The following is a 15,284-nucleotide window of genomic DNA, read 5'->3' as shown; positions in this document are numbered from 1 at the left end:
TTTTTGTACCGCTGTGTTTGCAGGTGACATTTTTGTTTGCTTTATTGAAAAAAAATAAATCTGAAAATATTACATAGAAGGCAATAAATGCCTGTGTGTGAACACAGCCTAAGAGAGGACAAATAAAAGTGTAAGCCTTAATGAAGCAAATAAACTGCTAAATAAAAACAGGGAAAAAAAAGGTTGTTGGTTTTTTTTGCAATTTTCCATCTGATTTTCAGTAATGAAAATAAAATACCGTAGTAGTCAACTTTTAAGGTGGAGAAAAATATGTACATAAAATGTTAACAAGTGTTAGCTCTATTTTAAAGTCTTTAATAACAAGTTCAGATTTCCTGTTATTCTCAGCTGTTAGAGCAATAGCAAAAATGTGCCACAATGTTTTATTTCATGGATTAGCTTGGGAATATTTTTTTCTCATTCAAAAAAATATTAGTTAGTGATTCAATTCCAAAAGAACATTTCTTACTATCAAAATTTACTTTACCATACTACATAATTTCTATTTCTTAAGGTTTCCTTTATTTTCTTCAAAATTATAAATTCTATTTTACAATAACCACACAAAAAAACCCAACAGAAAAACACATGTATTCTTTTAATTTTCAGAAACTAATGTACTTATTGCTTCTATAGCAACAAACAAAACAATACATTTTAAGACAAAATAGCTGTTTTGAAGCTTTTTTATAATTATTCCTTATTTTATTAAATCAGCTATTTAATTTCGGAGTTATTAATTTTAAAACAAATACTTCTTTATAACACCTAGCTAACTTTTAAAAAATTTTTGGGGGTAATTTCTATCACCGTTCTAGCATGTAGCTGGCAATAGTAGAATAATAACCTAGAAATTTGATAATGTAACATTCGGGTTTTGTGGAATGCACAATATTTATCATATTAAATCACAATTAAAGGAAAAAACTTATTCTGCAGTGCATCACCCTCCTATATTAGTGAGAAAGAAGAACGTACTGCAAAATGCTTAAAGAATTAGTGCAAATCTGACTTTGAATTTATCTTGTTTTGTTAAGAATTTGCTTTTCACATAATTTTATACAAAGAATGACACTTTTAGCAATGGTGACAACTCACTCTTGAGCTGGTGATACATTTAAATAAAATGTAACCCATTCACAATTGCTGTATCTTGTTTCTATGTATCATGCCTGTGGCACAGGAGTAAAGAAACAAGGAGCACCTGACATGAAACTTCCTAACTCCTTCTGACGGCAGACAGCCCCTAGGTGGTAGTACTGCTTCAGATTATAGCCGAGACGCCGCTGATTTCTGAAAAATGAGCCATTCCTCACTTACAGCTTTACACTCGGCATTTGCAGTTTGTACCAAAAAATTCTTCTTTCAAGGAAATAATTTTCAAAACAGGAATTCTTGTTCTAACATTTTAGTCATTGATACTTGCTGGGGAAAATATATTAAAATAAATTGCTTTCCATCAGCCTGTAGCAGTTTCTGTATTTCATGCTGGCATCCTACATGCAGTCATTATCCAAGAACTTTTAGATTTCTTTATGATGATGATTTAGAACTACAGTAAATTCATTTATGAACTTTAGTTAAGCAGGAGAGGAAACAGCACCGCTTCTATAGGGATGGACCCATTTTACTGACTGCTGGGTTTATCTTTTACCATCGTAGTACAATTAAGATTCATATATTAAAGGCAACGTGTCACCTCGTATAACGCTATTTACCTGCAGATGTGGGGTTAATCTGAAGGAAAATAATGCCCGGCCCACCTTACTGAAAGTACGGCGACAGGGAGAAAATGAACTTACACTATATCACAAAAGTGAGCACACCTGTCACATTTTTGTAAATATTTTATTATATCTTTTCAAGGAACAACACTAAAGATATGACACTTTGATACAATGTAAAGTAGTCAATGTACAGCTTGTATAAGAGTAAATTTGGTGTGCTGCCCTCTAAAGAACTAAACACACAGCCATTAATGTCTAAACCGTGAGTACACTCCTAAGTGAAAATGGACAAAGTGTGCCCAATTAGTCATTTTACCTCCCCGGTGTCATGTGACTCAAATTTGGGGCCATCACTCTCATATTGATCACTGTACAGAATGTTCTTATACAAAAAGAACCTGGCACTCAGCTTAGAAATATGCAAGTAATTTATTCAATCTCAGGCAGTGGTACGATAAAACGTTTCGGTCACATAAGACGACCTTCATCAGTTACATACTTCGAGTCATAGTGGGGTGAACAGCTATAACCAAAATGTTGATAGATATCGGTGGAGTTAATACCCGTAGGTAATAAGTCTGAAGCAAGTTCAATCTTGGGCAAAAAAAGAGCTTATACGGATGCAGCCAGAAAGGTGATGCTGCAGACGCGGACTTATTACCTATGGGTATTGACTCCACCAATATCTATCAACATTTTGGTTATAGCTGTTCACCCCACTGTAACTCGAATTATGTAACTGATGAAGGTCGTCTTATGTGACCGAAACGTTTTGTCGTACCTTATCATACCACTGCCTGGGATTGAATAAATTACTTGCATATTTCTAAGCTGAGTACCAGGTTCTTTTTGTATACCACTACGGTTTGGGAACCTAACTTGGCACCACTGCACTGCTGTGCACACGTTTTATTTAGACATGTACAGTATGTTCAACATGGCTCCTCATGGCAACGAACTCTTAGAGGATTTGAAAAAAAAAGATCTGTTTCGCTACATAAAGATGGCCTAAGCTATAAGAAGATTGCCAACACCTTGAAAATGAGTTGCAGCACAGTGGCCAAGACCATACAGCGGTTTAACAAGACAGGTTCTATTCAGATCTGGCTTCGCCATGGTCGAACAAAGCAGTTGAGTGCACTTGCTCAGCGTCATATGAAGAGGTTGTCTTTTCAAAACAGACTTACGAGTCCTGCCAGCATTTATGCAAAGGTTAAAAGGAGTGGTGGGTTAGCCTGTCAATGCTCAGACCATATGCTGAACACTACATCAAACTGGTCTGCATGGCTGTCATCCCATGCAGCCTCTTCCAATGATGATGCACAAGAAAGACAGCAAACAGTTTGTTGAAGACAAACAGACTAAGGACATGGAGTACTTGAACCATGTCCTGTGGTCTGATGACACCAAGATAAACATATTTGGTCCAGATGGTATCAAGCGTGTGTGGCGGCAACCAGGTGAGGAGTACAAAGACAAATGTGTCTTGCCTACAGTCAAGTATGGTGGTGGAAGTGTCATGATTTGGGGCTGCATGAGTACTGCCAGCTGAAGGGAGGTACAATTCATTGAAGGAACCATGAATGCCAACATGTACTGTGACATACTGAAGCAGAGCATGATCCCATCCCTTCGGAAACTGGGCAGCAGGGCAGTATTCCAACATAACACACCTCCAAGCCGACCTTCTGCCCTGCTAAAGAAACTGAGGATAAAGGTGCTCAACTGGCAAGCATGTCTCCAGACCTAAACCCTATTGAGCATCTGTGGGGCATACTCAAAACATATGGTAGAGGAGGGCAAGGTCTCTAACACTCAACAGCTCCGTGATGTCATCATGGATGAGTGGAAGAGGATACCTGTGGCAAGCTGTGAAGCTCTAGTGAACTCCTTGCCCCAAAAAAGTTAAAACAATGCTTGAAAATAATGGTGGCCACACAAAATATTGACAATTTGGGAAATAAGTTGGCCATTTTCACTTAGGAGTGTACTCACTTTAATTCTCAGCGGTTTAGACATCAATGGATGTGAGTTGAGTTATTTCGAGGGCACACCAAATTTACACTGTTATACAAGCTGTACACTGACTACTTTACATTGTAACAAAGCGTTATATCCTTTGTAAAGTTGGCAGCCCTGAATGCTTACCCTTCCTCCCCCCATCAGGCACACTGACATGCTCAAGCCACAGCCACTTGGTGGCATGCTGCACGGGTCTCCTGGCAATGCACTTAGGGGGCGCATATTCCCAGCTTCTTAAAGAGGCAGCGGACACACTCTGGAAATGTCCCCAGTCTATAGCTAGGAGGCGTTAGGAATTTAAGGCACCCTCCTCTGTAGAAAGGTGCATGAGCAACTTCAGTATCCAGTGTTTCTCTTAGCTACTAGTCCGTTGTTCAATCCCTGTTCAGTGATCCTGAGCCCGTGCTGTCTGAATCAGCAATTCTGTCTGAACCTAAACCATGAACCCCGCTGACCCAATACCCCTCCGCTCTTGGAGTTGTTTCGGGAGAGGACCAGCCAACAAAATCAGCAGGACCAACTTTTGCCCTACGTATGGTCGTTAAACATCCGATTAGATGTTCTGATGCCAGCTTCTTCACCTGCACCTGACTATTCAGTCCGCAACTGGCGCACAGAGCTGATCTTCATCTGTCTGCTCTGCCACGTTTCAATGGAGATCCCAAGTAGTGGATTTATTAATGAGAGGACGCTGCACTATGAACTACTGACCCACTAGTTTTCCTCTGATCAGGCTAAAGTGATATTTTTTATGTTCCACTTTGGAGCAGAGGCCCTTGCTCAGCACCTTATGGAAGAGATGGGATCCTGTGACATCAGATCTGCAAGTCTTCCTGAGGGAGTTCCGCAAGGTCTTTTTTTTTTTTAACCAATCAAATTTTTATTGAGTAGAAAACAAAACATATGCAAAGTGCAAAGGGGGAAGGGGGGAAAGGGATAGTCAACTATGAAATGTCCACGAAAAAAGAGTCCAATAATTACAAGACATAAGTGCAAAGATAATAATGACAAGCTACGTCTAGATCAGCTAGGAGAAGGAGGGGAATGGAAGTCAGGGGAGGAAATAAAGGATGATGGAATCCAAGGATCCCACCATGTGAGAACCTTATTTTTTTTTGAGAGACAATCAGCTGTGATTGTTTCATAACTAAAATGGAGATTAATCTTTGATATTAACTCAGACCTTGAAGGGACAATAGGAGATCTCCAATGTTTTGAGATGCATTGTCTGGCTGCAACAAGAATATTAGATATAATGGGTTGAAGGGGAGGTGGGAAGTCTAACAGGGATATACCCAGTACTGCTAAGGGGCCAGTTAGGATGACAGGAAGTCGGGTTACCTCCGAAAGGATAGCTTCAACCTGACGCCAAAATAGATGAATACGAAGGCAACTCCACCACACATGAGCCAGCGAACCAGTAAGATTGCAGTTTTTCCAGCACAAAGGAGAGGAGGAGGGATGAAATTTAGCTAATTTAACAGGTGTGAAATACCACTGGAGATGAATTTTTTTCATCTGTTTGGGGTGACCAAGACACGAGGAGAATTTAGAGGGGTGCAGTATAGCCATCCTCCAATCCTCCAAGGAAGCCTCAAATGAAAGAGCAGCTTCCCAAGTGGACATAAAAGGGAGTCTAAAAAATCATGGGAAAGGAGGGATTTATAGATTATGGAAATACCATGTGGGACCAAAGTGTTTGGTCTAAAAAATCTCTGGATTATAGTCTCCTCCCCCAAGGGGGACGTGGGCACACCGAAAGAGCTCCGATGTTTCAAGAAGCTACGTATTTGAAAATATTGAAAAAAGGCCTTAGCAGGCAGGTTATAACGAGCAGTAAGGTCCGAAAATGACCTCAAGCCAGACTCGTCGTAGAGATCATTCACCCGATGTATCCCGCAGTCCCCCCAGGCAGAGAGAGACAATCCCTCTATCGCATTTTCTAGGGCCTGAATAGAGACATAATCAAATAAGAATGGTAAATGAGTGGGGCATAGACTCGACCAAATTTTAGAGGCAGAGCTGATTGTTTTGAGAGACGAGTCCCATATAGAAGGATGGAGTAAACAAAGTTCCAATAATAATTTGAGGGAACCCCTAGGGGCAAATTGCGACTCAATATTTAACCACTGAAGTGAAGAATTCCCCTCCCACCAAATCTTAAGGGGTTCTAGAAGGGCAGCTTTGTGATATAGTTGGATTCTGGGGGCTCCAAGACCACCTTTGGAGTATGGGAGTGTCATTAATAAACGTTTTATTCTATGGGGTTTGTTATTCCAAATAAAACGGTCAATAACTGATTGAAAAGCTAAGAGGTGCTTAGAGGGAATGGTGAGAGGGAGGCATCTAAAAAGATATATGAGTTTAGGGAGAATTAACATTTTGGACGTTTGTATCCTAGCCATCCAGGATAGGTGAGAGATAGCAAATTGGTCTATATCCTTTTTAATTTCGAGAAGGGTCGAGTCACAATTAATACGAACAATGTTTTTTAAATGGGTGATTTGTATGCCCAGATACGTGAAACCAAGAGGAGACCAAATGAATGGATATTTAGCTTGAATTTGAAGTTGGAGGGAGGTTGAAATAAACAAGGGAAAGATTGTAGATTTGGACAAATTAAGTTTATAATAGGAGGCTTCAGCAAATTGAGAGAGAATGGAAGAAACCGCAGACAGCGAATGTAGGGGAGCAGAACAAGTTAACACTACATCATCAGCGTAGAGGCCAATTTTATGTTCGTGACTTTCCACCATCACACCCTTAATATCTGGGCATTGCCTCACAGCAGCCGCCAGGGGCTCCATAACTAAAGCAAAGATGATGGAGGAGAGGGGGCAACCCTGCCGAGTCCCATTCGAAATAGAGAAGATACGGGATTTGAAGCCGGCTGAGCGGACAGAGGCACATGGATTGGAGTATAGAGCCATAATAGCTGAGAAGATTTGGCCAGTAAGACCGAATTTATGCAGAATAGAAGCAATATAACCCCAATGTACTCTGTCAAACGCTTTCTCTGCATCAAGTGATAGGAACACACTGGGGAGGGCTCCCCCTCTCCACCACATCCAGCAGGTCAATTAGGCGTCTCGAGCCATCTCTAGTTTGCCTACCTGGGACAAATCCAACCTGATCCGTGTGAACCAAAGATGGAAGAACCGATAGTAACCTGTTAGCCCAGACCTTAGCATAGATTTTTACATCACAATTTAGAAGGACGATGGGACGGAAGTTACCAGGAGAGGTCATAGGCTTCCCTGGTTTGGGAAGGGCCGCTATACTAGCTTCCAAACCCTCTTTCTTGATGGTGCCCATTGAGCGCCAGTATTTGAATAAACGCAGTAGAAATGGAGAGAGGATAGTGAGAAACAGAGTAGTACAAGAAGGAAAAGCCATCTGGACCTGGAGCAGAACGCTTTTTGGCCTCTCTGATTATTTGAGATATTTCAGACGCCTCAATAGGGGCGTTAAGGAAAGATAGCTGTTCAGAATTGACCGCAGGGAGCTTAGCTTTACTCAAAAAGGCAGCTATTGAAGCTTGGGAAGGTTGTGGGGTGTTTGGGTCAGAATCAAGATTATATAAAGAAGAATAATATGAAGCAAAATCCTCAGCAATATGGATTGGATTATAAATACGGGAACCATCCGATTTAAGTAGATAAGCAATTTTGGATTGTGCTTCTTTTATTTTAATGCGTTTAGCAAGTAAAGTACCTGCCCTATCACCCATAGAATAGAATTTAGCCTTCGATTTTCTTAGCGAATTTTCTGCTCTGTGGAGGAGAAATTGGCGAAGGTGAAGGCGCGCAGTAGAAAGGTTAGAAAATAACTGGGGGGAGGGATGAACCTTGTGGCGAGACTCCAGTCGGGCCACTTCACCCAAGGCAGTTTGAAGATTCATGTTGTATTTACGTTTAGCTGTCGCAGCCATTTTAATAAAAAGGCCACGAGCTACTGCCTTATGTGCGAACCAGAGGGAGCCTTCGTACACTTCCGCAGAATCATTAATAGAAAAGAATTCTTGCAAAGAGTTCTCAATTAGTAGAGAGTTCGCTTGCTCAGATAGGAGGTGGTCATTGAGTCGCCAGTGTGAAGGGGGTCTGATTGCAAATGGGTCTTTTAGAGAAACTGACACTGGTGCATGATCAGACCAAGTGATATTACCTATATTCGCAGAAATACAATGGGGAAGGGCCACGTCATCTACTAGGATATAATCAATTCTACTATAGGAGCCACGTCGGGGCGACCAAAACGTGTAATCTCGCTCATTGCAATGAAGATATCTCCAAATATCATGGAGACTGCAGGAGTTAATCAGCTGTGCCGCCTCACCCCTAGACAGAGAGGACGACGAGCAGTCCAGATTCCTAGAAACTGGGATATTGAAATCTCCCGCAACTAATTTATAACTATGCTGAAAATTACGGTACCTAGTGTTTGAAAAAAGCTATTCAAAAACATAACTTGACCAAAATTTGGGCCGTACACAGAGGCAATGGTGTAGGGGGTATTATTGATTAAACATAGAATTATAATGTATCTGCCCACAGGGTCAACTACAGAACTAATTAACTGGAAAGAGTTAGCTAGTTCCGCAAGGTCTTTGACGAGCCGGATCGTGTCACATCAGCTGCATCCTCCCTCCTCAGACTGCGTCAGGGAGTACTGACTGTAGGCCAATATTCCGTGTGATTCCGCATCCTGTCTTCCGAGCTTGGCTGGAACAACAAGGCGTTGGTAGCCACCTTCTGGCAGCGCTTGTCTGAAGGGATTAAGGACAAACTGGCAGGTAGAGACTAGTGATGAGCGAATATACTTGTTACTCGAGATTTCTCGAGCATGCTCGGGGGTCCTCCGAGTATTTTTTAGTGCTTGGAGTTTTAGTTTTTATTGCCGCAGCTAGATGATTTACATCTGTTAGCCAGCATAAGTACATGTGGGGATTGCCTGGTTGCTAGGGAATCCCCACATGTACTTATGCTGGCTAACAGATGTAAATCATCCAGCTGCGGCAATAAAAACTAAAACTCCGAGCACTAAAAAATACTCGGAGGACCCCCGAGCATGCTCGAGAAATCTCGAGTAACGAGTATATTCGCTCATCACTTGTAGAGACATTCCTGCTACTCTTGACCTAATTTTCCTGGCTATCCGCATCGATCTCAAGTTCCAGGAACGTTCCAGAGAGGTAACGCGTTAGAGGAGACCGAGGTATCTAGCTCCATACTTCCAAAAATCGTTCATTCCCCAGCCTTATGACAGTTGACTCTCCTGAACCTATGCAGGTCGACCGCGTTAAGCTGGCTAACCTACAGCAGGAACACCGTAATGCCAAGGGGTTATTCTTCAACTGTGGTAGTATGGAACATTTTATCCGCTCTTGTCTCGAGGTTAGGAAAATCCCAAGCTTCGGTTCGGGTCTATAGGAGAGACTACCATGGATGAGAGTAATTCCTCTCCACCATTGACTTTGACCATATCCGTGTTATGTGGAATTACCCGGTTTATTGAGATGGCCTACCAAGATTACGGTTTGGCTGGAAACTTCATACAGCAGAACATGGTAGAACGATACCAGATTCCCATCCGACGCCTCCAGAGTCCTTTGATGGTGTTGTCTATCTATGGAAGGGCCCAATCCGAATTCATTCATTTTGCTACTGGGTCTGTGGAGCTCCGGGTAGGAATTTTGCACACCAAGAAGATTTCCTTCTATGTGCTGCCTGGCTGGTCTCATCCATTTCTCCAGAACCTGAAGTGGCAAAGTATTCACGAGCCCATCCTAGACTGGAGATCCGATGAAGTGCTTTATTGGAGACAATCTTGCCACGAAAGGTGCTATTTCCTATAGGTCCAGATCAGCCGCTGGTGACACCATCAACTCTGTCAAGCCTACAACCCGCTTATTGGTCATATGCGGACGTCTTCAATAAGAAGGTAGCTGAGATGTTACACCGATATAAGCCATACGATTGTCCGATTGATTGGCTCATGGGATCCTCACCTACTTGAGGTGGTATCTACCCTGTCTGTGTCTTAGGCGGAGACCGTAGTCAAGTCTGATTACGTTAAGGAGAATCTGGGAAGGAGATTCAACCAGAAGTCTTCCTCACCAGCAGAAGATGGATTCTGCCTGTGCTCACTGAGAAGTTTATTCAACACAACTTCGGCCTTTATGGGTTCCTTCTACCCATTATTTCTGACAGGGGCTTCAAGTTCACATCCAGATTCTGGAGAGCCATTTCTTAACTTTTGAATGTGGTATTGGACTTCTCTTCTGCATACCATCTTCAATCCAACAGTCAGGTGGAGAGGGTCAACCAGATTCTGTCTGATTTTCAATGGCATTTCCCTAATGGGCACCATGACGACTGGGTGAAGGTTTTTCCCTGGGCAGTTCTTCTATAATAATCATGTAAGTGAGGCCTCTCCAAAGTCACCATTCTTCCTTTGTCTAATACCGCCCAGGATTCCTCTTCCCATGTCAAGTGCTTCTGACGTCCCTGCAGCCGATGCCCTCACTAAAGATTTATCCAAGATCTGGGAGGACAACAAAGCCACTCTTAAGAAGTCATCCGAACAGATGAAAAGGTACGCTCACAAAAGATGCATGGACCTACCATGTTTTTGTCCACTGGACACGGTGCGGCTCTCCTTGAGATACATATGTCTTAAGGTTCCATCGTATCGGTTCCTTCGAGGTCATCAAGCAAATCAACGCCGCGTCCTACAAGTTGATGCTTCCAGCCTTGTTACAAGTGCCTAACTCCTTCCACGTAACTCGCCTCAAGCCAGTCATCTTGAGTCACTTCTTCAAGGATCCTGGTTTCACGCCTGCACCAGTCTGCTCTGAGCATGTCGTTGAGGTTAAGAACATATTGCCATGAAGACGGTAAGGGGTAAAACTTTTTCCTGATGGATTGGAAAAGATTTGGTCCAGAAGAAAGTTTGGAGTATATTCATGCCACACTTCTTCTGAAGAGATTCCCTTCGGGTTTGGAGGAAAGGGGGTTACTGTAATGCCAGCGTCCCTGCTGGGGGGAGGATGGGGAAGCATTCAGGGACGCTGTCATGGCTGCTAGGTAGCAGCTCCTGCTCTAGCCACGGCTCCCAGGTTCTTGCGCCACGTTCTTAAAATGGGCAGCAAGCACACTGAAGAAATGTCCCCAACCTATAGCTGGGATCATTAGGCATTTAAGGCATCCTCTTCTGTAGCTACTAGTCTGATGTAGCTACTTAGCTACCAGCACGGTGTTGGGTCCCTGTTCCCTGTTCCTGTACCCGTTATGCTATACTGCAGTAGTACCTGTCTAGTGATCACCGAATTAGTACGATTATGGCAATACCAAACTTGTATAGTTTTTATTTCCTTTAATAAAGTGATGAAAGTTTGCTTGCACCACCATTTTCTAAGACTCCTAACGTTTTAATTTTTCTATCAACAGAGCTGTGTGAAGGCTTGTTTTTTGAGTGATGAGTAGAGATGGGCAAACCCGAACAGTAAAGTTTGGCATCCGTACCGAACACCTACTATTCGGGCATGGACACCGAACTTAGCTGCTGTGAATTTGAACTTCAGTTCCACTGCGCCATGAGACTTTTTCGCACGGTGCTAGTTGTGATTTCACTGCAGTTCATTGGTCCGCCTGGGAACGCAGCCTCAGTGATCTGAGGTTACCTCGATGACGACACCACTGCTCACTGATGCGGCTCATTCACCAGTGGTTCTCAGCCTGCACGGTCACATCTTGGCACCATCCAGGTTGAAAACTAGTAATCGTCAGACAGGGATTACGGCATGGGACAGAACGCCAGATAGGTGAGGGATATTTTTGTTTTTTATTTTTGTTTTATTACAAGAGATGAGGGATTCAATGGAATGGGTGTTAGGTGAGTATAATTGTGTTTGTTATTTTTAAATAAAAAAAGTGTGTTTTGTTTTTATTTCAAATAAAGGACTTTATTCTGGCTGTGTCTTTATTTACAATATAACTAAAGGATTAGTAATGGCTAGGTGTCTTATAGACGCCTCTCCATTAGTAATCCGTCTGCTTGATGTCACTGGACAATACAATATAAGGTGACATCAACCCCACGGATATGAACATCACTTCTCACCACTACAGGGCAAGTTAGAAGAGCTGGGCAAAGCACCAGAATTGGCACATGTACTAGATAGACAGGGAGAAGGGACATTGAGGAGCTCGTCTATGATGCTAGGTGATCGGAGATGGGAGTTAAACTTTCATAAAGGATTATATAACCATTTATAAATACAGCAACCTCATCATGTCAAAAAGAGATATATTTAGTAATGTATGCAGTTTGTATCATGGAAACTGCTGTCAGTGCCACTATTCCTCTACTTTGTTTCTCTCCAGGGCCATATTTGCCACTACGCACCAGAGTGCCTCCTATCTGCTGGACCAAGTGGGAAAACCGGCATCATTGCAAAGGCTGGGAGTTGGAGATTTTCAGTACTAATTGGTATTCACATCTGTAAGACGCAGATGCAGTAGAAAGTTATAAACTTTCTGTGCACTCCTGTCTTCTGAGCTGCACAATTCCTAGAAGTGTTTTGAGTTTTATTGAACTCCATATACAGCCCAGTTCCTGAGCACGCATGAAAGACAGTGAGCCGACATACGCTGTACCTCATCTGTTGGTAAGGGTTGATCTTTCAAAGTGGCACATGTGGTCATAAATAAGCATAGGGAAGTATAGAAGAAGAAAGACTGGGGTTACCAATACTGAAGACAGAAAGAGTTCACTGAATGGTTCATTGCTAACTCATTCTGCAGTAAACTACGTACAGTGATACTAAGAGGTTGCAAAAGTTAAACAGACCAAAACTTTTACTAAAGCCTTGTCGAAATTTATTTTTTAGCCAAAATATATGCATTAATCTATAAGGGTAGATGAAAGAAAAAATGTCTTTTGGTAAAGTCGCAATATTGTCTCCTAAACGACATGTTTATTTAACAATACTAAGTATAACTAAACAAAAAGCAATAGGCTGACTTCACACTTGGACTTTCTCGCATCTGAAAACCTCAGCGGCCTTGAGCAGCTATGTTGCTTGAACTCCTTGTTCAGGAATCACTTCTTTGCCAAGAAACAACAGCTTCACCTGCATAACTACAATCCAAACACCAGTTTCCCTGAAACATTATGTGATTTTAAATGAAGCTGTTAAAAGACTATGAGCACATCCGCTGTGTGTGAATGCGGCCTAACAATAGTTAAGGTAATTGACAGCTCTTACCTGGCCCATTAAGGAAATCCTTTATTTGCAGTGTGACAAATGGTGGAGGAATACCTGTTCTGACATTCACCTCTCCTGCCGCTGTCTGTAGCCAAACCTTGGAGTAATCCAAACCTTCTGGTAAAGTTTTTCCAACATCTACAACAAATAAGCAATAAAATGTCCTTTAGTTCAATAGATTAGTAATTTGCTCCCCCCAAAAAATCTAAACATTTAAAGGAGTTGTCTGACAGCTAAATCATTTTTTTTAGGGAAGGATTGTTTGAAAATAACAAAGAGATTTACTCATGTTCAAGAGCAATAAGATCTAGAGGTCTTCGCTGGCTCCTGAAGAGGTGTGTGCCCCAGTCTGAAGTGACAGGGCTGCAGTCTGTCAGAGCCTCCATCTAGCCAGTCACAAGATGGGGCCGCGGAACAAGAGAGGCACCAAAAAATGGTGAAGACGCCGGAGGGTGAGTATATGACCAGGGGCAGAGGACTTACGTTTAAAGCACCACTCCAGCGGTGAAAAAAAAATGCTGAATTGGTGCTTTAATCAAATTTCATATCATTATTATTATTATTTCACGGTGGGGACCTTTTTCTTTTTTTTATTATGAATTTGCAGATTTTTTTTTATGTGTGTTTAATGTTTTTCCCCATCAATCACCTTTACTGATAGTTTCCACTGTAACTGGGGTATCCATAAGAGTCCCAGTTACAGGGAATAACAAGCACTGGTAGAAATGTTCACGGTCTGGCAAGACTCGTCAGCTCTATATGCAGGCAGACACCTTGCAAGTATGCGATCACAAGGCCCCACAGAAGCATCGATGTTTCCGTTCTCTACATAGCCCTCATTAACCTCTATTTAGCTGGCGAAATAAATGATAGAACTGGTAATAAAGTGCTTTGGTCTTGTCCCCCGGATCCCAGTCAGTGATGCACCAGATGTTTGCAGCAGTGCACAGCTTTTACAACTGAAACGCTCGTAGGTGAACCATATTGGTTGAGTCTCGATCAGAGTTATTATCCATCATACACTCTAGCAGACAGCAGGATAGGAGAAAATGAAACGACAGGATTATATATCAAGGAGACGTTCCTATGGAGCAAGTGTAATAGAAACTATGGCGGCTCTCACTACTATATGGGGGAAGAAAGAGAAAAAAAAAAAAGAGGCAAGAAAAAGAAAGAAGAGGAAAGCAAAACAATGTGCAACAGTGTTTTTCATGTCATATGTACCTATACTATTGTATCATAAAACAGACTCACATAGCGAAAACGTCCTTTTAATAAATAGCTTTTCATCCATTTAATATGTGTAATATCTGCCAATATGCGAAAAAATAAGTGACACAGGGTAAAATCCAGGAGTAGTTCATGCCCTCCTCATATTGGGCATATATCAATCCGGCTGTCGAAAGCAGATAACACCTTCGAACTCTAAAAACCCAGTACGCCATTTTTTTTTAATCGTTTTGTGGTATTAGTAAATTAGCCAGCACAATTCTACCTCTTAATTTCTTTGTTTCCATTTCCCTAAGTATAAAGTAAGTTTAAGAACAAATGTGCGATAAAACATCAAAATATCAAATGTCCTATTACACTCTGTATAAATCTCAACAGATTCTTGTGGTTCTCCCAGTCTTTAACCATCACTTAGCAAGATTTAACCCACTAAGGCATCTTATGCCAAGAGTCCACTTAGTCCTAGACTTCAAAGACGCGCGGCCCGTTGAACACATGAGTGTAACGATACTGGCCGGCGTCCAGAAACTACAAGCACCTTGCATTATAAAATTTGGAATGGATCTGAACATATTGAGGTCTTCATCTCAAAGCCCAAACACAGTTATCAGCCCTACAAATAAATATAAAAAAATATGAATACATTTGCCTGGGGGCTGTTTGCTTATTCGGATTATTTGTATAGATCTATTATTGTTTTTCTTATTTTACAAGCTGTGGTACCTCAAGGAAAATGCTGCTTTCTGGAGACAATTAATTATGTCCCTCAATCCTTTAATATTCAGGGAATGGTCTAGTTTTAGACCCTGAGAATCCGGCAGTGAGTTACTATTCTGATTTTGATAATTATAATTGTAAACATTGTTTTAAATATTTAGATTTTGCTAAATCCGGCAACTTTGTAACTTTGTAGAGTTGAGAAGAGATTCCATGTTCATATAAATAACCTTATTTCGTGTATTTTCTGCAGTTGTTCCCATGGACTCCATTTACCATCTTCTTTGACTTAAAGGGAATCTGTCAACAGGTTTTCGTTA

At 41.7% G+C, this 15,284-nt stretch overlaps 1 protein-coding gene across 3 annotated transcripts in view; it reads right to left on the bottom strand.

Moving 5' to 3' along the window:
- Window positions 1–15,284, bottom strand: part of VPS13B (vacuolar protein sorting 13 homolog B) — a 1,111,190-nt gene that overhangs the window by 236,315 nt on the left and 859,591 nt on the right. For all 3 annotated transcript variants that reach the window (XM_077270879.1, XM_077270877.1, XM_077270878.1), the window contains exon 35: window positions 13,018–13,155. In XM_077270879.1, coding sequence (XP_077126994.1) covers window positions 13,018–13,155 — 138 coding nt within the window. The remainder of the gene's footprint in view (window positions 1–13,017; window positions 13,156–15,284) is intronic.

Source organism: Ranitomeya variabilis, chromosome 6 (genome assembly GCF_051348905.1).
Source record: "Ranitomeya variabilis isolate aRanVar5 chromosome 6, aRanVar5.hap1, whole genome shotgun sequence".
NCBI classification, from domain to species: domain Eukaryota; kingdom Metazoa; phylum Chordata; class Amphibia; order Anura; family Dendrobatidae; genus Ranitomeya; species Ranitomeya variabilis.
Note: the sequence above shows the minus strand (reverse complement) of the source record. Positions and strands in the feature narration are given on the sequence as shown.